The sequence below is a fragment of the Nansenia antarctica genome (assembly GCF_963989245.1).
Source record: "Nansenia antarctica genome assembly, chromosome: 5".
In the NCBI taxonomy this organism is placed as follows: domain Eukaryota; kingdom Metazoa; phylum Chordata; class Actinopteri; order Argentiniformes; family Microstomatidae; genus Nansenia; species Nansenia antarctica.
The window spans coordinates 67,840,458-67,865,372 of record NC_137690.1 but is presented as its reverse complement, the minus strand read 5'-3'; the positions used below and the strand labels follow the sequence as shown (position 1 = coordinate 67,865,372).

Sequence of the window (24,915 nt, the reverse complement as noted above, 5' to 3'; positions counted from 1 at the left end):
GAGCGGTCGGCGCTATTGAGCGCCCGTGTGACCGTGTGTCCGTCCACTGCACGTCGAGGCGTTTATCAGTAGTCGGACACTGCGTGACGTTAGAATTATAAGGTTCTATCTCCATTTTTGTCAAAATTGAGTTTTTTTTACATAATCTGATCCATTAGGTGTTTATTAATGCCTGTGTGTGGTGTTATTTTTTTAAATGTTGACATTTCTGAGTTAGTAATTCATAAAATACAAAGGTTCCATCTCACAAAACATAATGGAATGTCAAAACGTTGACGCTCAATATCTCTGAACTGCCCTAAACGGAGATAGAACCTTATCATTCTAAACGGAGATAGAACCTTATCATTCTAAGATCACGAACTGGTGAATTAGAACGGATGTCTTTGATTGACAGCATGTGCGTCCAGCGTTTTTGTTTCAAAGAATGAATGTCTATAGATTATGAAAAATCTGGGATAGCTGAAATGCAGGATAGCCTCAGCCTGGATACTAGGGAACTCGTAATGGGTACTAGAAAGAGGGGGGGGGGGGGTTAAAGCCTAGTATTCATCAAATCACTTGAAAGACAGAACAGTTATAGCCTACTCTATCCTAAATGGTATTTGTATATCCACCCCCAAAAAAATACATAATTCAACTTACTGTGATGGTCACTTCATGCTTTTTCAGACGATACTTAAGACTCTTCATTGTTGCGGGTTACTTGGTAGGGCTAAATGTTTATTAACTTAAACCTAAAAGCTAAATAAATATGATCGAATTTAGTCGCCTAACGCTGTGTTAAGTCAGACGAAACAACTTTTTTCCCCCTCAGAAACTCCCGACGATTTCACCTGACGCCTACAGCACATTACGAGCCCTGATTCAGATTGACCATCTTCTCAACCAATGAAAGTGAAATACGCGCGTCACTCTTTGTGTTTCTACCAATCGGCTGTGACTGAAAGGAGGGACTTCCTGGTTTGTTAGTGGCATCGGGTACTTTGGAGTTCTTGGGGACATCCTGGGACAACCCACATGCACAACCTGGGTGAAGTGACGTATGGCCTCACCTGAGAGGAGAAGGATCCCATTCAACCTGGGTGGAAAATGGCATATCAAGCACGGACAGCCTATCATTTCTGTCTCACCAAACTCCATGTTATCCTACACAGATTATCATCTCCAGGCATTGACTACTGTAGGCTATAGGCCTAACCCTATGTCCAAGGTCTGCCTACATACACTCCCCAAACACTTTATTAGGAACACCTGTACACTTTCTCATTCATTCAGGTGGTGTAAGGGTGTGTGGGGAATGTTTTCTTGGCACATTTTGGGTCTGTTAATACCAATCAATCATTGCTGGAATGCCACAGCTTATTTGAGTAGTGTTGCTGCTGACCATGTGCCACATCCCATCATGGCCACAATGTACCCATCTTCTAATGGCTACTTCCAGCATGATAATGCACCATGTCACAAAGCGAAAGTCGCCTCAAACTAGCTTCATGAACATGACAATGAGTTCAGTGTTCTTCAGTGGCCTTCCCAGTCACCGGATCTGAATCCAATGGAACACCCTTGGGATGTGGTAGAACGGGAGATTCACAGATTGAAAGTGCACCTGAAAAATGCCGGAATTGTGTGATGCAATCATGTCATCATGGAGCAGAATCTCAAAGGAATGTTTTCAACATCTTGTGGAATCGATGCCACGAAGAATTGAGGCTGTTCTGAGAGCAAAGGGAGGCTCTAACCAGTATTAGTGTAGTGGTCCTAAAGTGCTCAGTGAGTGTACATTTTACAAGAATCAAAACTAAAACATATTGTGGAGATCTGGTCTCCATAAATGTGCCATATTAAAATGTCCTGTATTTATTTTGAAACTGTAAATGGATAATAGTGACATTATATACTCATATAATTGCATTAGACATGAAGAACTGACATCATAAAAGAAAAGGAAGGATGGTATCTGGAATGTTTTGTGTTCATACAAGGCAAGCATCTAGGCCTGACCAAAGACACATGGGACATAGATTTCTATTTATTTAAACAAAAAATGTACAATGTACAAAAGCAAAACAAACAAAAATGTAATGTAAAGACCTACTTGATTATAACATGAATAGAAAAATAAGATGGAGGATATAAATGTAAACAAAAAAATCATTTGAATAACATATCCCTGAAGAGCTGCTAAAAAACAGTAGTATTTTCTGTCTGACTATTCAACTCAACCAAGGCCAACACAAGAAAAGAGAATGATGCCCCCTGCTGGTCCCCTACATGCAGACAAAGAAAACACCAGGGAGTTTGTTCACAGGCGGGACAGTTCTCCATGAAAAAATATTGTCTGGTTAATACTGTAGCAAAGTGTAGAGACACATCACAAAAAAAAAAAGAGAATACGTTTAGAATAAAAACAAAAACACATGCTCCCCTAATACCCTCATTTTAGAACTCAGAATCGTGTCTCTTTTAAATGGAGTCTGCCTTAGTGAGACTGCTAATAGGCTACCCCTATTGGTAATGCACCTGTGACTTTATATTACCGGTACAGACAATTACTCAGAAACCTTGTCTTGTTCAATTTAGGATAATATGCCCTCCCATTACATTGTGCCGACCACAGAACATGCCGCTTATGTCTCTGAAAGCATTCGAAATCTAACTACATAAATTATGTTTGTAACTCTGGGCTGTGTGGTAGCAGCCTAGATGTGTTCTCTTTCTATGGCTCTAGCTCTCAAAGTCTCCATAGCAACCATGTTGCCATGGATCCCTCATAGTATTGCAGAGCTGCCAACGGGCATGTCAGAGTGATGAGAGTGAAGCACAGGGACGGTTTTCCCATCTGACCCCTTTTGTTTAGTCCACTGATTATATCAGGCCAACAGGCGTTGGTGAATGTCAGCAGCCTAACATGCCGATCTCATTATCAGGGATCATCGGTTGATTCTTTTTAACTTAAACTCCCGTTTCTGTAAAGCAAACCATTCGGCTAATTCTGTGTCGACTTCTCAGGCTTATTGGGTCTTCTTTGATCAATATTTTCTATTTTAAAGGTCCAGGATGTAGATTTGACCTTTCAAATAGTGCTAAATGGGCATGATAAATTAGTAGTGATCTGATGTCTTGGTCGAACACTGGCCTTTACATACCATTTGCACGTTTTGTTTGTTTACCTGGATATGCACACATTTGCCACTATTAAAAAAAAGAAGAATATTGCAGATTGTACGTTTTAAAATGCTCGCCAAGAGAGCAGCAAAGAGCAAAACGACATGTTTAAGGTTTAATACCAAAGGCCCAAATTCCACATGGAATAACTATAAGACACCATTAACATTCACTGGCGAGCATTCACACTTGGAAACCCGTCAATCAACTGTCCAATGCATCCTAGATAGTTACACGCTTTCCTAAAAGGGGCATTTTATATAATGAGTTTTATAAATGAGTTGCAGAAAGATTGAAAAGAACACGCTAGAGGTTATGAGTCGAAACCGGCTTGATAACAGAGATTTAATGCCGAAACTGTGTAGAAACATCTTTATTACAAAATGATAACCAACTAATACACAGTATGTATCCACCAAATTGTGGTCAGCATAACATAGCACATGTAGTTTTATGTGAACAAAAACCCATAAATAAACACATGCAACGCTGTCGATGTCTTTACACGTGACAGAAGAGAATTAAACAAGATCTGATGGAATGCACAGAAAACATTAAAGAGCTGCTCATGAAAAATAGTAATTGTTACTGAGAGAAACCGTCCTGTCTTGTTTTCGTTTTATATGACAGGTTTTTAAAAAATAAAAAGCGAAATAAAAATAAAATAAAAACACAGGTTACAGCTTAAAAGCTCCTCCAGCGTGAACTTGTGTTTCCGAGGCCACCTCTCTCAGAGCCATAACAACTCCAGCGACTTTCTGAAGAGAGTTCAAGTGAAAAATCTGAGTCCGGCTTTTTTTTCTCCACCCCCCAAAAGGGTTGTAATAATTACTATACATGTGGTCTGTGTCTGGGAGACACCGTGGCGTTTCCTCAGAAGAAGAGGGGTCGCTCCCTCAAAGCGCTCACACGGCTTTCCGGTGGTATTCTGGGGGCGCCACCTCGTAGTCAGTGGCACTAAAGAGCGTAGATGAGTACTTAACCAGATACCTAGGAGAGAAGAAAAAACACCTGTCAATCACTGTCCAGAGAAAGACTGACACCAAGGTACATTCATGAAGGATAATGGGCTGATCTGAGTTAGAAGTACAGGGACTATATATAAATAAATATTTCACAGGCTGAAGAATAATGAAAAAACGACAGACCCTGATCTTGAAAAACGGTAACTCTGACGGAGCTTCGGTTGGGACACTGAGGGTGGAATCCAATTTCGAATCCGACACAATTTCTTATGTATGACACGATCCCGATTGTTTTCTCTGATCCAGGATCAGATAGAGCTGGCTGATTTCCCCTAAATCAGCCAGATAGATCTGATCCTGGATGAGAGAGAAAAATAAATCGGGATCATTCTGATCCAGATTTAAAAGTTTTGAACTGGGCCCTCCATCACTAAATTGGGAGCTTTGCAGTTTCGAAAAGGACATATTCTGAAACTTTCTTTCGCCTTTGTTCACGGTTGCAGGATTGCCTGCATTACTTCCGTTGTAGCCTGCTGTCACTCACTGGTGCCAGGAAGTTTATGAATAACAAATTAATTCACCAAAAAAGTGTTTGTAGTACATCCCCCTATCCAAAATTATGATACGGTTAAAAAATAACTAACATATGCGGAACATATCCTTTAATGAAGTGCCGTCATAAACATCTGTCACATTTAAGATAAGAAGCTTCATTTATGAGAAAATCCAAATCAATTTGTTGTCTGCATGGTTGGACGCTATGCCAATTTACCAGTAATTGTGATATGGTTGATGAAGAGCACATAATGAAACATTTCATTTTGCAACAGCTTCATTTTACAACACTGTGCAACAGTTTAGGTTTGCAAAACTCTACCCATGCAGCAAGACATTTTAAGTATGAAAGGGGAAACAGATAGTTAGGCCCTCAGTTTCTACATATGCCACTTAGTAAGTCTCTATCAAATTGTCACGTCTGATGGTGTAGCTCAGCGCAGACTGAATCCTGAGAAAGATGCATACATTTTACAGTCAGTAGGCAACATTTTTCCACAGTGAGGTTGCAATGTGTGGATATGACGTTAGGGTCACATTAGGAACATTGATGCGTTTTTTACGTCCGTAAAAAAAAAAAAAAAAAAAAAAAAAAAAACATTAGAACTCATGTTCTCTCATGTTTGCACATCTAATCCGAAATATTCGTCCGTCATAATTCTTTTCGGCATGCATCATATAGGTACATAATTCAGCATGGTTATGGGTGTTTCTTTTTCTATTCTCAAGAAGTGACAGGAGTACAACATCGTCCTCACTGCTTGATGACTACATTTTGCATATTGGGACATTTTGCAACATCAATATAATACAAAAACACATCGGACTCTAATAAAACGCATCGGACATCAGTGTGCAAGGTCTCTGTGTATAACAGGATTTTTGGGATGAAGGATTTAAAAATACGCATACGAAAAAAACGCATCAATGTGCAAAGACCTTAACGTTCCATTCAGGGATGGACACAGGGAAAGCTTCTTACTTGAGGAAGTCCTGCAGGTAGTTGAGCAGTAGAGCCAAACTCTTCTCATCCAGAGGGGTGTAGGCCAACATGGCTCCTATACGCACTGTACAAAACACACAGGAACAAGGATGAACAAGACTGGAGTTGAGGTCAATGAAATGAATGCTCTCTCTATAAAGGTATGGTATAACGGTATGGCTGGATTGTTCTGAAAACCACATCACAGCATAAGTGCCACAATAAATGCTTTTAGAAACAATGCATTCTTTACATGTTGATGAAATTAATCATGTTAATATATATGTTATGAAATTAATCAATTTAATTCATGTATATATTTCAGGCATTGACTCCGCCACTGAAGAATGTGGCTTTGTGACATTGTCAAAGAATGAATGCTTTGTGACATGGTGCATCAAATATGATACTGTGAAAACTGTGTGTGCACAGTGTGTCACTTTAGCATTTAGCAGACGCCCCGTACCCAAAGCGACTTATAATACATTTGTCTAAGTAGGTGAATCAGATATCCATTACTCGTAGCAAGAAAAAGTAATCCATGCTGGGGTAAGGGGCCATTGGCAGTCATTGTGCTAGAAGATATGAATTAAAGATTAAGTAAGAAACAAGGATTAATGGGGGGGGATGAAGCGATGATTGATTGGTATTAACGGACCCTAAGTGTGCCACGGAAATAATCCCCACACCATTACATCACCTGAATAAATGAGAAAGTGCTCAGGTAATAAAGTACTGAGAGTGAGTGAGTGAGTGAGTGAGTGAGTGAGTGAGTGAGTGAGTGTGTGTGTGTGTGTGTGTGTGTATATAGTACGGTATATAAACACTAAGTTGCAGGCAACATTGCTCACAGGAGCTAAGCCAACACGTTCTAAATTGTCGTTCTCCCATTATCCTCTCTTTAACATGCCTCATTAACGAGACGAGCGTCCCTGACCACGACCTCTCCCAGCCAATCATCTCCTCAGGCTGAAGGCCGACCGCTGATGATGTGGGCAGCAGGCCATTACCTTAAAGCTCCGCTCAAGGTTTCCTTCATTAAAAAAACGAGCTGATGGGATCCTGAGGTGCCATTTGCAGCAGTGGCAGATGCTTTAGACTCACTGCCACCCAACATAGTGCACATTACACTCCATCTTCACGCCTCATTGGTTCAGGAGAACAGGAAAAACCAACAGACTTCTAAGGGACTGACCGGGCCGCGATTTATGACGGAGGAAATCGGACCTTGAAAATGTGAAAATGGATGACCCTCACCCAAGCACAGTATTGTTTTCACATTAACCCTCCCATGAGGGGAAAGAACTACATGATCATCCCAGCTAGAAAAAAATACTGATTAAAGCATCGGATCCCGTGCACCAGACCACCTGTTGGCACAACAATAGGCCTCCACACACACACATCATCTGATTAAAGACACACTCTGAGACACATCAACGCTGGCCTAATACCAATGGCATTCAACAGACTATCGAGCTGTTCAGCCAACACTTCAATTGTTCCTTCAATCAATCTAACTTGTTTTCCACACGACAGGCTTCTGGATTGACAGAGTTGAGTCGTTGTGGATCAGCGGTTCATTTGTAAATCAGGAGGCGGTGCAGAGCACCAGAGACGGGGTCGACCTGAGGGGCACCACCACGGCCCCGGAACACATGAGGAAAGAAACACAACCTGGCCTGAATAACTAACAGGGTTCCCACACCTTCTGAAACATCCAATTCAAGCACCTTTCAAGGACTTTCAAGACTCAATTCCCTCAAATTCAAGGACCCCAACACGGCATAGTTCGTGAAGCGTCATTACGTCACAGACGCCTCGAAAGTTTCAAACATTTCAAACATAGAAAATTTCAAACATCTGTAATGTCCATGTTTTTTCTGATATCTTCAAATGCTTCGACACAGTAACACATTGTAGTGCCCTCTATCAGCCTATCGACTGCCATAAATATTGACGTAGCAGGGCAAATTCTCCAAGCATTTGAAAATTCTGGGAAAATCAAATTTTAAATGGACCTCTTATCCTTTAACATCCAAAAGAGAGACGTGCACCACACATGTTCATAGACAATTGCGGACCAATCTGACTTACAGTTGATTTTATTTGAATTCTTATAAGTTTGGCAAAATTTTGCACCTGCAGAAAAATCCATCATGGCAGACCTTATGGGTTCTTTTTATTTATTTATTTATTTTATTTTTCTGAGTCCCAGTCATATTTTTCCTTTTATTGTGATAGAGATATTAGAGGTTTTGACAGGAAGGATGGGTGAGAGAGAGAGAGAGAGAGAGAGAGAGAGAGAGAGAGAGAGAGAGAGAGAGAGAGAGAGAGAGAGAGAGAGAGAGAGAAGGGATGACATGCAGGACATGTCCGTGGTCGGAATCGAACCGGGAACCCTGCGGTTACATGGTCGACGCTTAACCCGTTACGCCACCTAAGCGCCCCACCTTATGGGTTCTTGAGGCAAATATGTTCCCCATGAGGAAAGACACATATGTACCAAGTTTCATACATTTTCATTCAACGGGGTGGAAATGCCAGCATTCTGAAGTTAATTATTTACTTTTGGTTATTATAGCACCACCTATGGTCTAATCATGGTCATTCTTTCTGCCATGCTCTCCAGTTGTGGCATGCAAATTCCTAGCATTTATGGTCAGGGACTTTTTTAGCTATTTGACCAAAGCCAGGAAAAGAATAACAAGAAGTAAACCACCAATAACAATACTGTTCCTACTACGTAGTAATAGTAGGAACACTAATAAAACAATGACATATACATAGAGCAGCAGGAGAGAGAGTAAAAGTGTCGAGTGCAGAGTCGAGAGAGACAATGTCAACTTGGGGGGGAGGGGGGTGTTAATGGAACAGTCTCATGGCCTGAGGGTAGAAGCTATTCTGAAACCTGTTGGTCCGGGTCTGGATGCGTCAGTTCCGTCTGCCAGATGGAAGCGGAGAGAACTGAGATGGTTGTTGTAATACAGATCCATTGGCGCAAAAACTAATAGCCCTAATTTGGGCTGATGGTCTGGGAGTCCTCTCCCAGGAAAATGTGCTCTTTTCTAAGTGCATTTCATGCAATTCTACAGCATGGTTTTTTTAAGCAGCCGTATAATTTCTCACTAAGATACCAAGCCACAACGCTGAGGGTATGGAAGTGGTGCATGTTTCATTATTTCAATGTGCCCCATTGAGCAAGCATATGAGCATACTGTTGAGCACATGAAATTAACCTTGGGAAATGTTGTTTTTGATTAGCTTATTTTCTGCCTGCAGTCAACCTTTTGATTGTTTTGCTTTGGTCACACAGGATCCGACGCCAATTAATTGCTTAATTGGAGACTGCGTAGCCTATTCCATGCAAGGAATTATACTAACATATGCAGCATAGGCCTAATTGGCTACATCACTGATAGGGATTTTCCCCAACTATCCAATTAAAATAAAATTGTAATAGTCATTTACAAAATATGCAAGCAATTAAATGCTTTAGGGTAAGCAACTCCTCATTAACACAACAATCAAACAATAACATTTAACAGTGCAATGACATTCATTCATAATGATGAAAAAAAGGAAAGGAAAAATCAATAGCAAGGTTCCACAGAAAACCTCAAGGAGTGCCTGCACAAATGTGCTATGTAATATGTTCATAAGCCTATCATCACCAAACGTTATGCAGTTAGGGTGAGTCAAAACAATTTTTTCCATCACTTTTATAATTCTCTCCACTCGTAGATCCTCCCCAATCTAAATGGTAAATGGACTGACTTATACAGCGACTTTATCCAAAGCGCTTTACAACGGCCTCTCCTTCACCCATTCACACACACACATTCACACACCAATGGCAGCAAGCTAACATGCAAGGCGCCGGCCCACTCACTGGGAGCAATTTGGGGTTCAGTGTCTTGCCCAAGGACAGCCGGGGGCTCGAACCGCCGACCTGCCAACATTGCGATCAGTAGACGGCAGCTCTACCTCCTGCGCCACAGCCGCCCCATCTACAGGGTACTGGCAGGAGTCTGCTGCGTGCTGGTACATTCCCTTGTTATCACTGCAGCTCAGCACGTGCACCACCAACTGCCATTGGTTGTGCTGATCCAGTAGGCTGGGCGACTTGATAGACGGCCATAAGTGCAGGGGGCTTTTTTCCAAATGAAAAAGCTTACATGGGCTTTTTACAAAGCAGGCCAACGGTGAGATAGGAAAGTGCCTGTCACACGCTGGGCTTTGGCACCCAGAGAGGAGATCAAAGGGAGCGCGAACGGGAGCATACACAGCATTGAAAGATATCGAAATTGGAGAATTGCATGACATATCCACGTATCCTCCGGCTGCATTTGTGAACAGCACAACATTGTGTCAGAAGTCGCGCTTCCACGGTCACATGGTACACTGCAGTCTATATTTATATGTCAGAGAATGTTTCTATGCATGAAATTGGCTGATTGGCTACGAGCAAAGAGGGTACATCTTATGTAAGATGCTTCACATGTATGTAGTGTAGTATTGTTTTCATTCTTTCTCAGTGAGAACGCTGAGACGCTGATGTGTTCTAGGAGATACAGGTGTTCACTTGAAACACAGTGCTTAAGCACATTGCAGAGTTCACATTCCCTACCACTGTGTACTACTGGTACTACTCTATGTAGCGTGTCTGTAGAAGAGGAGCGACACACTCAATAGAAAACGATTCTATTTAGCACAGACTAAAAACATTACACTTGGTCTCACAATGTTGTGAGTTATCTCAGCCTTATGGGAAAGGACTGTGGTAACAATGAAAATAGAAAAAAACATACATCAAGCCCGTAATCAAACCAATTCAACTCTTTTAAGAGCACGCGGGGGGCGAGTGAACAAGTGCACACTTGGAGGAGGGAGGGTGGAGAATGAAGCGGCAGCCGCAGTACGCTTACGTACCAAAGAGCCGGAGCAGGTGTGGAGCCCCGTAGACCTGAGACATGGGGGCGTCAGGGTGGTCGGCCAGGATCTCAGCATACTGGGGCCTCTCAAACTTGTAGAGCAACTGGGTGCCGAGCATCACGTTGAAGTACTCCCTGATCCCTGCTACCACTTCATTCACCGCATACTCCCTGAGAGGAGGAGCAAGGTCAATGATGCAAAACAGAGGCTGTGGTAGTTGGAAAGTGTTCAGTTCAGTACTTGACATTCACATTCTATTCTATTCTATATATCTCACAATTTTTCTTTTTGAACAATTGACTTGTAGCTCAAAAATAAAGATAGTGTTAAAGCTGGCGGTAAGAATGAGGTGATCCCCCAAGAGTGAAAAGGTGAAATGAGAACATTCTTAACTTGAAAGTTAAACGACATTAAATGACAGTTTGGAGGGAAAGAAATGTGGTACGATTCAAGGTCAATGATGCGAAACAGAGGCAAGTTGGAAAGTGTTCAGTTCAGTACTTGAGATTATGGGTTGAAAATGGCATCATGGTTAAAACAAACAAAGAGTTTAACTGCTGTAATAGTTGAACAGGGGAGGCTGGTGAAGGTCGAGATCTGAAGACGGGCTCATTGTAATGCATGGGATGGAAGGAGGAATGGTATCAGATTCATGTGTTTGATACCATTCTTCATTGTAATGCATGGTATTGGATGAGGGATCATATCAAACGTGTTTGATAACATTCCTCATTCCGTTCCACGCATCACAATGAGCCCGTCCTCCGATTTCTACCTCCACCAGCCTCCACTGCTGGACCCTGACCCTGACCCTGACCCTAACACTAACCCTTATTATTATCTGACCTTATTATTAATTAACCGTGTTATTAACTGCCTTATGAGGTGTCGTTTTGCTTACTTGTTGTCTGAGGTTCCTCTTGATTTCTTGTAATTTGCATAGTCCTCCAAGACAGCCTCAACATTCTTCTTAGCAGGCAGGTGAAAAAGCTGCAAAATAAGAGGATCAACAGGCAACTCAGAGAAGTGTTTTCCCATTTCACAAAGTTACTACATACACATTGACCCTTCAAGATGCGTTGAACACTTTAAAATGTTTCAAATGAGGCGACACCGCGACAAAACGACGACCAAACGCAATTGCAATCTCGCAAAAACTTTTTCTCATATGCCTTGCCGATGGATGGCCATAAACGTTCACATCTCTCCAAGCAACGATTGCATAATGTATCTGCATGTAGTTTTCTACCGCCATTTTCAAAATACATTATGGATGTTTAAGATATATTCACCCCATACTTGAAGTTTGGAAATGTCATTCTGGGGGAAAGAAGATGGGCTACGTACTTTTTTTCAATGTTTCAGTATTTGAACATTGATCATCAGCCCGACAAACGTCACAGCATACACGACGCCAAACGTCATCCCCCTCGCCCGTCCACAGAAGGACAACAGAACAGTGTGACCTGATGTCAAGTTAACATGCAATATTTTATTGCGGTGAATATGCTCCATCTCTTTCATTATGTGACCTTGCATAATCATGCGCCATTTAGCTGATTATGCATTGAATTATACGACCGCAGAATCACGTTTTTCTGGAGGGACTGACAAGTCATGCATTGAATGTAACCAAGTGCTGAACAGTATTAAGTAAACCACAATACATTTGTGGGTGTCCGCGTCATCGTTATCGGAAAAACGCACCTTATCGCCGACCCCTCGACTCCAAAAATTAAATGAAAACACCCTCGCAGCGTTATCGTATGAGCTCACGGATTCGGCGGAGTCGCGTAGCCGTGACGTGCAAACGATATCAAATCTTCACCGTTTCAGACAAATCCGGCGCCGTGTAGCCTATGCCTAAAGGTAGTGCCCCAGGCCTGGCTTGGACGGCCCATCCCTCACCCCCACCTGTTTCTGCCTGGTGATCAGGTCCCAGTCGTCCACCAGCCAGGGCTTCAACTCCTCAGCGATCTTCACCTTCACCTCCACACGGTTGGTGAACGTCTCCTCCTGGTTACAACACAAACAAACAAACAAACAAACATAAACCACAGGATCTCTTACACACAGGGTGTTACATTGCATCTTATTGTGGAAATAATAAGAAAAAGTAATTGGGCAAACAAACTAAAAAAGTCACATATTTGAGAGATGAATCCATTCTCAGTGGGTAGTGGATGTATCTGAGGATAACACACAGTGAGGGTATGAGTCATACACGTACACTTTCCACGGTTGGGTCGACACGAGCCCTCTTCTTTCGTGGTGGCTGTGGCATCTCTCCTGTGCTGGTGCCTTCACCCGCCCCTGGTGCTGGACAAGAAACACACAACATATAGTAGACCCACTAGGAATGTGACGAAAGAAAGAAAAGCTGAAATAAATAAATCATTCTACTATTTTTCGGACATTTCACATTCTTAAAACAAAGTAGTGATCCTATCCTAAGACGGGGAATGTTTACTAGGATTAAATGTCAGGAATTGTGAAAAAACGTTTAAATGTATTTGGCTACGGTGTATGTAAACTTCTGATTTCAACTGCAGCTAACAAGCAAAACAAACTCAACCGATGGCAAACACATACTGTTCCATGCAAGAAATCTAAATGAGTTTAAAAAACGGACAACATTTTGACTTACTCTTCGGTTTGGTCTTTTTCGCTTTCCTGGAATGAAAATAAAATAAAGATACATTTAGAGGGCTCGTTCGATTTATTTGGTAACTTTCTAGACTACTTGCGGAAAAGAAAATCATGAAGAAACTCACAAATCAACATTTTTCTGCTGCACAGCAGCTATCTTCTTGCTCGGTGCTACACCCCTCATCTTCCCCTCAGCAAAATGCTCCCTGGAAGAGAGAAGAGATCATACAACATTACACACAGTCAATAATCAACAAGAAAAGTCCTTCAGAACAGTGGCGGACTCAGGCTGTTTGAAGGGCAGGGGCGAAAATACAAAAAAAAGGTCACCTACTGGACAACATGGGACCCCATCAGTGCACATGGTCAAGTTTAGACCATTGGAAGGGCAGCCAATAGGGCACATCCTCTAATTTTGCCACTCAAAAGGGCACTTTAGTGTGACGTTTTTCAACTGTGGGGGCACATGGTCAAGTTTAGACCATTGGAGGGGCACCAATAGGGCACGTCCTCTCATTTTCGCCACTCAAAAGGGAATTTTTGCCACTCAAAAGGGCACTTAAGAGAGACGTTTTTCAACCGTGGGGGCACCAGGAGGGGCAGTCGACCCCCCTGCCCCCCCCCCCCCCCCTGAGTCCGCCAGTGCTTCAGAATGTTGTTATAGCTTCTTTTATCTCTTTCACTGCATGCAGGCCTATATTATGTATTGTCGCTTATAGTGTGTATTTACCTTCTTTACTGCTAAGTTCTATTGTGGAAAAGCAATATGGGCAATAAGTACTGTACATGTATGAGAGATGCTTTAGTACACATATTCTAATCATAAACAATAATAATAAACTAAGTGGAACTCACTTTTTATGTTCGCCCATCTTCGAGTCATCATCGCCATTTCTGGGGAGAAATTGATTCGTATTTAATCTCACTTTTGAACAGCTTTCATTTGCAGGCAGGTTGTATAAATTAATGTTGACAGATACAGTATGACCATTCCAGCGATAGTTTCTCCAAACCCCAACTTGGGACATATTAATAGGAACTTACTGATTAGCCTTTTGAAGCTCTTTTTGTTTCGCGAGGTTGCTGTCCACATATTTGAGAACCCTGCTCTCAGGGACCCATTCATCCCAGCTGAAACAGAGAGATCAGATAAAGAACAGCATAGTTCCACACATTCATTCTTGTTAAACAAAGGTTAAATCTGTAGATCTTCACTGGGAGTGGGACTAAAACAATTGAGGAGTTAGGATGATACTGATTTCACTTCATACACGGGTCCTAAAAAAAATGCCATACATCCCCTTTGTGCAACAGAAAGAACAGAAAGAACAGGCAAAAATAACTCACTTTTTGTTCCATCCGCTATAATGAATGAAGTATTTAATCTGCTTGTCCTTGATATTGATTTTCACACACTGTAAAACAAAATATTAACATGATGTTTATGTTAATAATATGCAATGTCATTGTTTTTGTTAGAGCTGACTGACTTCGAATGCTGCAATCTCAAATGACTGTAACCTACCTTTGCTTCGTAAAGCAATGGCCCATGAAAACACAGGACTCTTTCACCTGAAAACAGAAATGGCCAATCAATGTTGAATGAATATGCGTTAGCTACTAACTAGCAAAAACAAAATAGTGGGAGTCAATAGATGATTCATCAGCCTCTTCGACATTATTCATGATAAAAAATAAAAATAAACCATTATAGATTTTATCAAAATGCATTTAGATGTTTCTCTTGCTAGTTATTTATACATGCCATTTAGCTGACGCTTTTATCCAAAGTGACTTACATTAGTGAGCTACACTAGCTGTTAGTATGTGATCTGGAGTGGACTAGCTACACTAGCTGTTAGTGTGTGATCTGGACTAGCTGTTAGTGTGTGATCTGGACTAGCTGTTAGTATGTGATCTGGACTAGCTACACTAGCTGTTAGTGTGTGATCTGGACTAGCTACACTAGCTGTTACTATGTGATCTGGACTAGCTACACTAGCTGTTAGTGTGTGATCTGGACTAGCTGTTAGTATGTGATCTGGACTAGCTACACTAGCTGTTACTATGTGATCTGGACTAGCTACACTAGCTGTTACTATGTGATCTGGACTAGCTGTTAGTATGTGATCTGGACTAGCTACACTAGCTGTTAGTGTGTGATCTGGACTAGCTGTTAGTATGTGATCTGGACTAGCTACACTAGCTGTTACTATGTGATCTAGACTAGCTGTTAGTATGTGATCTGGACTAGCTACACTAGCTGTTACTATGTGATCTGGACTAGCTGTTAGTAGGTGATCTGGACTAGCTGTTAGTATGTGATCTGGACTAGCTACACTAGCTGTTACTATGTGATCTGGACTAGCTGTTAGTATGTGATCTGGACTAGCTACACTAGCTGTTAGTATGTGATCTGGACTAGCTACACTAGCTGTTAGTATGTGATCTGGACTAGCTACACTAGCTGTTAGTATGTGATCTGGACTAGCTACACTAGCTGTTAGTATGTGATCTGGACTAGCTGTTAGTATGTGATCTGAACTAGCTGTTAGTATGTGATCTGGACTAGCTGTTAGTATGTGATCTGGACTAGCTACACTAGCTGTTACTATGTGATCTGGACTAGCTGTTAGTATGTGATCTGGACTAGCTACACTAGCTGTTAGTATGTGATCTGGACTAGCTGTTAGTATGTGATCTGGACTAGCTGTTAGTATGTGATCTGGACTAGCTACACTAGCTGTTAGTATGTGATCTGGACTAGCTACACTAGCTGTTAGTATGTGATCTGGAGGAAGGACCAGCACCCTGCAGGAAGGCTAGCTACACTAGCTGTTAGTAAAGCTGGCCAAACAAATAATTAGATGTCATTAAGCAAGAGTAGTAGTTACAATGGTACTAGCTACACTAACTGTGATCTGATCACTAACTAAGCTAGTGTAGCTGCTAGCCTCCCGCCAGCTCACCCGTTACTAACAGCAACACAGAAGGACAGAAAGAGACAGATTCTATCGCTGTTTCCATGTCAGCGTTAGTACGTGACATGTCTAGGCATTATATTTACCTTCTTGAAATTTAGGTTTAGGGTCCTGTTTTGGCGCCATTCACAGACTCAACTGTTCGGATCTCTGAACGATCATTGCCGTGCATTGCCAGCCTCCATTTGTTCCAGACACAACACGGTGAGGGCCGCCGGACTGCGTCACTGGAGCGACGCAGAGCTGCTGGGTCGGTCACGTGACACCCATTGCAGGAAGGGCAATTTGAGGCCTTTTTTGGGCCTGCCTGCCATCAACACCTTATTTGTATTCTGTGCCCCCAGTGCCCTTAACATAACATAATATGTATAGTAACATATATATCATATATATAGTAACATATATATCATATGTATAACAATGACATACTTTTGGGCATCAGAATTATATGCTATGGCCCATGATAGCTAAAGGGCTTGGGATGTCTGGTCACCGTATAGTCAGGTTCACTATGTTTCAATTTACACTTTCGTGGGAATTTTTGGGGGATTTGCTAATCTATACATTTTTGGAAAGGGCATTGTATGAGGAATCAGAAAATATATGTTTCCATTTGCACAGATGTCTGAAAGGCGGCCATCTTGGCATTTACAAAATGGCCGCCATAATACACACGTTTTGTAATATCTTGGCTTCTAAATAAGATAGAACATTGATTTTAACTGCTAAACCTACATTTTCAGGGTCAATGAATCCAATGGTTGGAGTTACAAAGCAATTTTTTGTATTCTTCTTCTTAAAAAAAAAAAGTATATGGGCACAGGCAGCCATTGCTCTGCAGGATCCATAGGCTAATTGGATCCCCTGCAAAATTGGTTCTCCAAACATGAGGATGGCATGCTTAAACCAACAACCACAGACGTCCTCCCAGCCCCAAAGTCCATCATTGAGATGGTACAATGCAAATGCAAAACTGACTGTTCTTCTGGCAGATGTTCATGCAGAGCTAAGAACTTAGCCTGTACCGACATGTGCAGCAGCCAGTGCCAGAACGATGACGATTCCCAAGCTGTGACGCACGAAAGTGATGATGATGAACTAATCTAACAGCCCAGCTCACATTGGCACGCATTGGACTCGCCATTCACATATCACATCACACATAGCATAAACGCTTATACATAGTCAAGAGACACAACCCGCCTGTCATTACACATAGAGTAAATACACATCCCACAAACAGAACAACCAGCACACCATACACTCCCCACATTCCTCCCATTCATTTATTTTGTTTCATTCCCTATTTTTATCATTAAATATGATATACGGAGCTTATTCTCCATGCCGCACCCGCCTTGAAGTCCTGCCTGAGAGCGTTCCTCACTTCCTGTTTGCGCCAACTCAAGATCCCCAAAATCTGGCGAAGAGCCCTAGTTGTTGCGATCCCTAAACCGAATAAGCCTGAAGGGGACCCTAAGAGTTACCGTCCCATCTCTCTGTTATGCATCCCCTTCAAGATCCTCGAGATGGGGCCGTCTTTATAGACCTGACGGCTGCCTACGATACCGTATGGCATCGCGGCCTCACCTGCAAGCTGCTCCGCCTGCTGCCGGACAGGCACATGGTCAGAATGATCATGGAGCTCATCCGTAACCGCAGCTTTACCCTTACCACCGGTTGCGGACAGCTAAGCAGGCTTCGACGCCTTAAGAACGGCGTCCCTCAGGGATCGGTCCTGGCCCCCCTCCTCTATAATATCTACACCTATGACCTGCCCAACACACTCTCACGGAAGTACGCCTACGCAGACGACCTCGCAGTGGTGTACTCTGCTGGAAATTGGCAGTCTGTGGAGGGGATTCTGAGCCAGGACATGCAGACACTAGTGGCATACTTCCGGAAATGGAGATTGAAGCTTAGCGAGGCAAAGACGGTGTCGGCTGCCTTCCACCTTAACAACAGGGAGGCTAAATGTGAGCTTAGAGTATACCTAGATGGAACTCCCCTGCCATGTTCCGCTGAGCCAATCTATCTCGGCGTGACATTGGACAGGACGCTCACGTTTCGCCGGCACCTCGAGTCACTGCGCAAGAAGTTAACAGCTCGTGTGGCGTTGATGAGGCGACTGGTTGGCTCAGGCTGGGGCGCCGGCGCAAAGACCTTGCACACGGCAGCCCTAGCCCTCCTTTATTCAACTAGTGAATACTGCGCCCCAGTATGGTGTCGCAGTGCCCACACCCGCCTCATCGACTCGCCTATAAACGAAGCCTTGCGGTTTGTGACAGGATGCCTGCGTCCTACCCCCGTGGACAACCTTCCCACCCTAGCAGGCATCCAGCCCGCAGGCCTCCGCCGCATGGGAGCCACAGTACGTCTCGCCTGCCGGGCCGTGGAGCTTAATAACCATCTGCTCCACGATAGGCTCACTATAACAGCGGAGCCATCCCGGCGTCTCAAGTCGAGACACCCATTTGTGCCTGCCGCACAGGATCTCAGGCAGCAATGCAGAGATCTTAACATCAGTGCGGCAGGATGGGCGGATTATATGTGGCGACCATATCCCAGTCGCCGGCCCTGAGCCCCTCGGGATGGACTTGCCAAGGCTATCCTGGGTGAGGCTCAATCGTCTCCGGACCGGCATCGGGCGTTTCCGCTCATCAATGCACAGATGGGGCTTGGCCCCAAATGCGTCGTGCGAGTGTGGCGCAGAGGACCAAACCGCAGACCATGTTATCCTGGATTGCCTGGTGTACCACCCACCCAACGGGATGCATGTTCTGTCGGTACTAGATGACGAGACGATGACGTGGCTTCTGGAGGGGTGTCCAGAAATATAGCCCGGGTGAGCCCCTCAACCAGGTCTCGGGGTGGTAAAAGGGTAGCCCCTCGGCCCCGAGCATGGTGGAGTGGAGAGGAAAACAACTACCCATACGCCGAAAGAAGATCATTAAATATGCCATTAGGCTAAAGATTTACCTGCCTCTGTATTGCCTTACTGGTTGCTGGCTGTTGCCATAACATCCAAAAATGTATAGATTAGCAAATCCCACCAAAAAGCCAACAAAAGTTTAAATCATAACATCGAGACTATCTAATGCAGGAGGTTGTCGTGATCATACTGTGGTCTGTGGACTCACGTATGGAAGTAATAGAAAAACGACAATTTCTTAAAGTATAAGTTACACATTTTTATGTGATGATATAAAAAAATTAAAAAATAAAATAGCTTTGTAACTACAACCATTGGATTCCTTGACCCTGAAAATGTAGGTTTAGCAGTTAAAATGTTCTAGCTTATTTAGAAGCCAAGATATTACAAAACGTGTGTATTATGGCGGCCATTTCTTAAATGCCAAGATGGCCGCCTTTCAGACATCTGTGCAAATGGAAACATATATTTTCTGATTCCTCATACAATGCCCTTTCCAAAAATGTATAGATTAGCAAATCCCCAAAAAATTCCCACGAAATTATATAACAAACCTGACTAGTAGTAGTGTGTTTGCTCATTTCATTGACTATAGCCTTTGAGCGTGTTTGAGTCTGAGAGCATCAATTTTGAGCAGGTGCTGATCAAAGAGATCTATCGATTGTGCAATGCACATAGGCCTACTACTGTTATGTTCAGTTGAGGGTTGTGTTATGGTGGTTATTCAAAGTGGACTTCACTTGGACTTCACTTGTCACTTGTCACAAAGGACTTCACTTGTCACTTTCATGGGCCAAAGCGCTTTGAGTTGCATCCGTGTACGAAAGGCGCTATATAAATAAAGTTTCACTTCACTTCACTTCACTTCACTTCAAAGTGGAGGACAAACATATACTGTAGCACCACGCCGCTCTTTTTATTTAAATTAAAAAATTATATTTAAAAAATATATATATTAAATTTAAAAATGTAATGGTTTGGCATTATATAATAAGTAGTGTGAAAATGATATATATTTAAATGTTCATGGATAACATTAGCATAATGTTTTCTGTTAGAGAGTGGAGAGGAAGGGGAGGAGGAAGACTGTATAAGAAGAATAGTGAAGGAGATAAAGAGGTAAAGATATGATTACAAAGCCTGCCAATGTATTATTCCAAACCTATCATACAAAAATGAGGCAAGCAATGGGAATCTGCTAACCAAAGTATTTTATCTAATAGTGTAATATGTATTATTAAAGATTGGAGAGGAAGGAGAAGAGAGTGAGAAGGAAATAAAGAAAAATGAGTGAATAAAAGAGAATAAGAGTGACAGAAGGAGAAAGAAGAGCAGACAGAGGAGGTACAATGGCTCTTTCCAAGAAACGGAAATTCCAATTTCTACAACATGATGAGAAATCCATTCATATTTATATGCCCAAGACGATATTATGGTTCACTGCACCCTTTGCAATTCCTCTTTTTAAGAACAGCAGTGGTAGAACATCAACAGACAAAAAAAGCATAAACCTGTGAAGGGTGAAAAGTAAAAAATGCTCTGCAGCGGGAGGCGATTGGCTTAAGTATCCTGGCCACATCATTCAAAACACGGCCAGAACAGATTTGGATATGATTCCCCTTGATGTTGAGTACCTGCTCACAAAGGTTTATTTGGATATTTTCATTTTCACCGTCAGTGAGTAGAAAGGCTGAAGAGCTTTTGTGACCATAACATTTTAGTACACAACAACGTTTGCTGGCTGTCCTTGCTCCCTGCTCTAGAAAGAGTGCTGAAAATGTATATGCCATTGAAATCCTTTTTTCTTTCTGAAGACAAATGCCCTGTTCACTGGCGGACCTGGGGGGGGGCAGGGGGGGGCGACCGCCCCTCCTGGTGCCCCCACGGTTGAAAAACGTGTCGCTTAAGTGCCCTTTTGAGTGGCAAAAATGCTCTTTTGAGTGGCGAAAATAAGAGGATGTGCCCTATTGGTGCCCCTCCAATGGTCTAAATCTGACCATGTGCCCCAACAGTTGAAAAACGTCGCACTTAAGTGCCCTTTTGAGTGGCAAAATTAGAGGACGTGCCCCATTGGCTGCCCTTCCAATGGTCTAAACTTGACCATGTGCACTGATGGGGTCCCGTGTTGTGCAGTAGATGCCCTCTTTTTCTTTTCGCCCTTCAAACAGCCTGAGTCCACCACTGGCCCTGTTGTCCTGTGAACAATGTTCGACGACCCACTCACTGAATTCTGGCTGGCCTTTGTCGTGGAACCCTGACTATTCAGCGACACAATCAAGATGCTTGAAGGCCAGGACCAGTGTGCTGCACCAGCTGCAATTCTGAGAAACGTTGAGGCAAAATTGACTGAGAGACATGATGACAACTTCCTTCCAGTTTTGGTCAGAGGACTTCTGAGAGAGCTAGAGGAAAATGGAGCAATTTGAGCAAGAGAGCTTTCTCAAAACATCCCAATCATTCTTCGCAATGGCTATGAACTACTTGAAAGCATGGGGAAAACACTGAGATAGTGTAAATATTTTAGATATTTTATCTCCTTTTAAAAAGTGTAGTGAAGTGTCAGAGTGAAGTGATCCAGGAGGCAGCAGCCACACTGCAGGAAACATGCCCCAATGTGACCATCAAGAAGGCAAAGGCAGATTTATTTCTATAGTATACAACTTAATGTATACTCATAGTGCTTTACATGAACACATTAGTTAAATTAAAAACAATTAATGAAGTGAATAATAAAATGAGTCATGATATACAATTCAGATACAGATACAGTAACAATTTAAAATGTTTAAAAACAATAAATAAAACAAATCAATCAGTTAAAAAAGCCTAACCTACTCTATAAAATACACTCAATTAAAAGCCAAACAGAACATCTTCAACATAAAGTTGATAGAGATGGGGCTGACCTAATGTCTAGTCACCAGTGTTCCAGTGTTTTACTGCATAGTGAGCGAATGCTGCCTCACCACTTTTGGTGCTCACTCTAGGAACTGTTAAAAGGGAGCCAGTGTAATGATCTAAGAATGAATGAATGAATGAATGAATGAATGAATGAATGAATGAATGAATGAATGAATGGTCTTTATTGCCATTGCTATAGTACAGGTACCAAACAACGAAATTTGGGAGGGGTGGCTCCCCTGGTGCTAGGAAAGAAAAAAACTAAAAAAACAAGAAGGGAAAGGAGCTGGTTTACATAAATAAAGGCTATGTACACTATCCACTATACTATACTGTACAGATAAAACACTGTGCTGTACTCTATGCTATGCTATACCTATTCTAACATTTCCTATTTCTCTGCAACCTTATGTACCCTAGGGTTGTCATATTGCACATAGTGTTATTGCACATTCATTTAAAGTGTCGCAGTTTGCAGGCTTGAAATGTACACATTTGTGCCTCAGCACTACACCAGATTTTTTCAATCCAGCAGCTGCCATCAATCCGTCCAGACTGTCCAGGGCCCAGAACCTAGGTCTTTGCTGTGTTCAGGGCCTGGATGGCCCTGGGGTAGAAGCTGAGCTTCAGTCTGTTTGTCCTTGCGGACATGGTCCTGTACCGCCTGTTCGAGGGCAGCCGGGCAAAGTGTTCGTACCCAGGGTGGGATGGGTCTCTGGAGATCTTGGAGGCCTTCCTGAGGCAGCGTGTTGTACAGCTCTTCCAGAGAGGGGAGGGGGGCGCCGGTGATCTTCTGGGCCGTTCTCACGACTCTCTGTAGCGCATTTCTCTCTGCGGCTGTGCAGCTGGAGAACCAGTTGCAGATGCAGTAGGTGAGGATGCTCTCCACTGCGCAGCGGTAGAAGGCCACCAGTATCTCCTGTCTGGTGTGGTCCTTCCTGAGGACTCTCAGGAAGAAGAGCCGCTGTTGTGCCTTCTTGATGATGGCTGCTGTGTTGTTCTTCCAGGACAGGTCATCCTGTATGTGCACCCCCAGGAATCGGAGGGTTGAGACTCTCTCCACGCTCCCTCCGTCGATGAGCAGGGGCTGGACCTCAGATTTTTTCCTCCTGAAGTCCACAATGATTTCCTGGGTCTTTGACTGGTTCAGCAGCAGGTTGTTAACCTTGCACAGCTTGCTCAGCTGCTCTACCTCATCCCTGTACGCCGCCTCGTCCCCCCCCCGAGATGCAGCCCACCACGGTGGTGTCGTCTGCAAACTTTACGATGGAGTTGCTGGGGTGGACGGGGGTGAAGTCGTAGGTGTAGAGGTCTGGGGGGACCCAGTGCTGAGTCTGAGGGCTGTGGAGGTGTGGGAGCCCACCCGCACCCTCTGGGGGCGGTCGGACAGGAAGTCCTTGATCCATGCACATAAGAATGGGAGAAATGTGATCAAACTTCCTAGTTTTAGTCAGGACTTGCAGCAGTATTTTGAATGAGTTGTAATTGTCAAAGTGCCTGTTTGGAGAGTCCTGAAAAAAGGCCATTACAGTAGTCTAACCTGCTAGATATAAAGGCGTGGATAAGCTTTTCAAGATCCTGCTTGGACATATAACCCCTAATTCTCGCTATATTGACTTAATGTGGGAGTTAAAACTTAAGTCTGAGTCTAAAATGACACACCAAAGATAATAGTCTCAGTCTTTGTTTAATTGTGAAAAAGTCGGACACTTCCAGTTATTAATTAGATCACTCCGTCCAGTTCCATCCAAGCCAGAACGGCTAATCTAAAATTCGGGTAATCTAAGGAATTTGGATGAGCCTGTTTTATTTAAACCTCAGACATTTCGTTTGGTTTGCTCTTGATTGTTGAAGTGAGTGGTATCACCATCGCGAGATCAAAAGAGCTCTCTGAGGCCTTCAGAAAGAAGGTTGTAGATGTGTATGAGTCTGAGAAGGGATTTAAAAAGATATCCAAACAATTAGAAATCAGCCATTCCACTGTCTGTGGAGAACGTCTGTGGAGAACGTTTAAAACAACTGCCAACAGAGCCAGGTCAGTAAGCTAGCAAGAGCAGACCGCAACATGCTTAAATAAGTCTCCAACAATCTTAATGTCCTTACATGACTTAATGGTAGTTCTTTCTACAGTTCATGCCAAAGTACATGCATCTACCATCAGAAAGAGACTGCACAAGTTTGATTTTCATGGGAGGTGTACAAGGAGGAAACTCTTGCTGTCAAAAAAACATCAGGGCAAGACTAAAGTTTTCCAGAGACAAACACCAGGACTTTTGGAAAAATATGCTTTAGACAGATTAATCCAACATTGAATTATTTGGGCACAGTAACAGAAGACTTGTTTGGTGAAAACCAAAGACATAATTTTTCAAATTTGAGCACAAGAACCTCATACCAACTGTGAAGCATGGGGGTGGAAATGTCATGGTTTGGGGCTGCTTTGCTGCAGCAGGGCCTGGCCAGCTCACCATCATAGATTCCACTATGAATTCTTTATTGTGTTAGAAGAAAGTTCTGTAATGGCCATGTCAACGTCTGGCACTTAACTTAACTTAATAATTATCTTATTGAGATTCTGTGGGGTGATTTGAAACGGGCTATGCATGCAAGGGATGCAATGCCAAGTTCTTCATGAATATGCATATCAGAGGCCTTTGAGGTCCTGACTGGGGTTGTTTGGGGATGCTTGATCTCGCCCTTCCTCTTCCTCCTCTGCTAATGAATCAGGTAACCAGCAACAGCCGAACCGGCACACAGTGGAGCCTGACTGAACAGCTAGACAATCTGGATTTTGCTGATGATTTGGCAGTACTAGCACACACCCACCAACAGATGCAGGGAAAATCA

General features: G+C 42.9%; 2 protein-coding genes across 2 annotated transcripts in view; both read right to left on the bottom strand.

Annotated features, from left to right (window-relative positions):
- Window positions 1–693, bottom strand: part of uacab (uveal autoantigen with coiled-coil domains and ankyrin repeats b) — a gene marked incomplete at both ends in the record, with an annotated part of 64,824 nt that extends 64,131 nt beyond the window's left edge. Inside the window, one exon of the mRNA XM_080531876.1 lies at window positions 646–693. Coding sequence (XP_080388002.1) covers window positions 646–693 — 48 coding nt within the window. The remainder of the gene's footprint in view (window positions 1–645) is intronic.
- A 2,845-nt stretch (window positions 694–3,538) lies between these two features.
- LOC308157268 (mortality factor 4-like protein 1) lies at window positions 3,539–16,425 on the bottom strand. The gene is made up of 13 exons (XM_080530801.1): window positions 16,322–16,425; window positions 14,780–14,826; window positions 14,602–14,669; window positions 14,299–14,385; window positions 14,110–14,148; window positions 13,380–13,460; window positions 13,253–13,278; window positions 12,836–12,924; window positions 12,520–12,621; window positions 11,507–11,595; window positions 10,603–10,775; window positions 5,671–5,755; window positions 3,539–4,158 (listed from the first exon to the last, which is right to left on the bottom strand). The coding sequence occupies exons 1-13, from the start codon at window positions 16,359–16,361 to the stop codon at window positions 4,074–4,076; spliced, it is 1,011 nt and encodes a 336-aa protein (XP_080386927.1). The 5' UTR covers window positions 16,362–16,425; the 3' UTR covers window positions 3,539–4,073.
- Window positions 16,426–24,915: the final 8,490 nt, after the last annotated feature.

Excerpts from the sequence above, each read along its gene's own strand:
- LOC308157268 (XM_080530801.1), bottom strand. The coding sequence starts at position 16,361 with ATGGCGCCAAAACAGGACCCTAAACCTAAATTTCAAGAAG. Across the intron at positions 14,827-16,321 it reads TAAACCTAAATTTCAAGAAG|GTGAAAGAGTCCTGTGTTTT; the intron begins GTAAATATAATG and ends TTCTGTTTTCAG. Across the intron at positions 14,670-14,779 it reads CATTGCTTTACGAAGCAAAG|TGTGTGAAAATCAATATCAA; the intron begins GTAGGTTACAGT and ends TTTGTTTTACAG.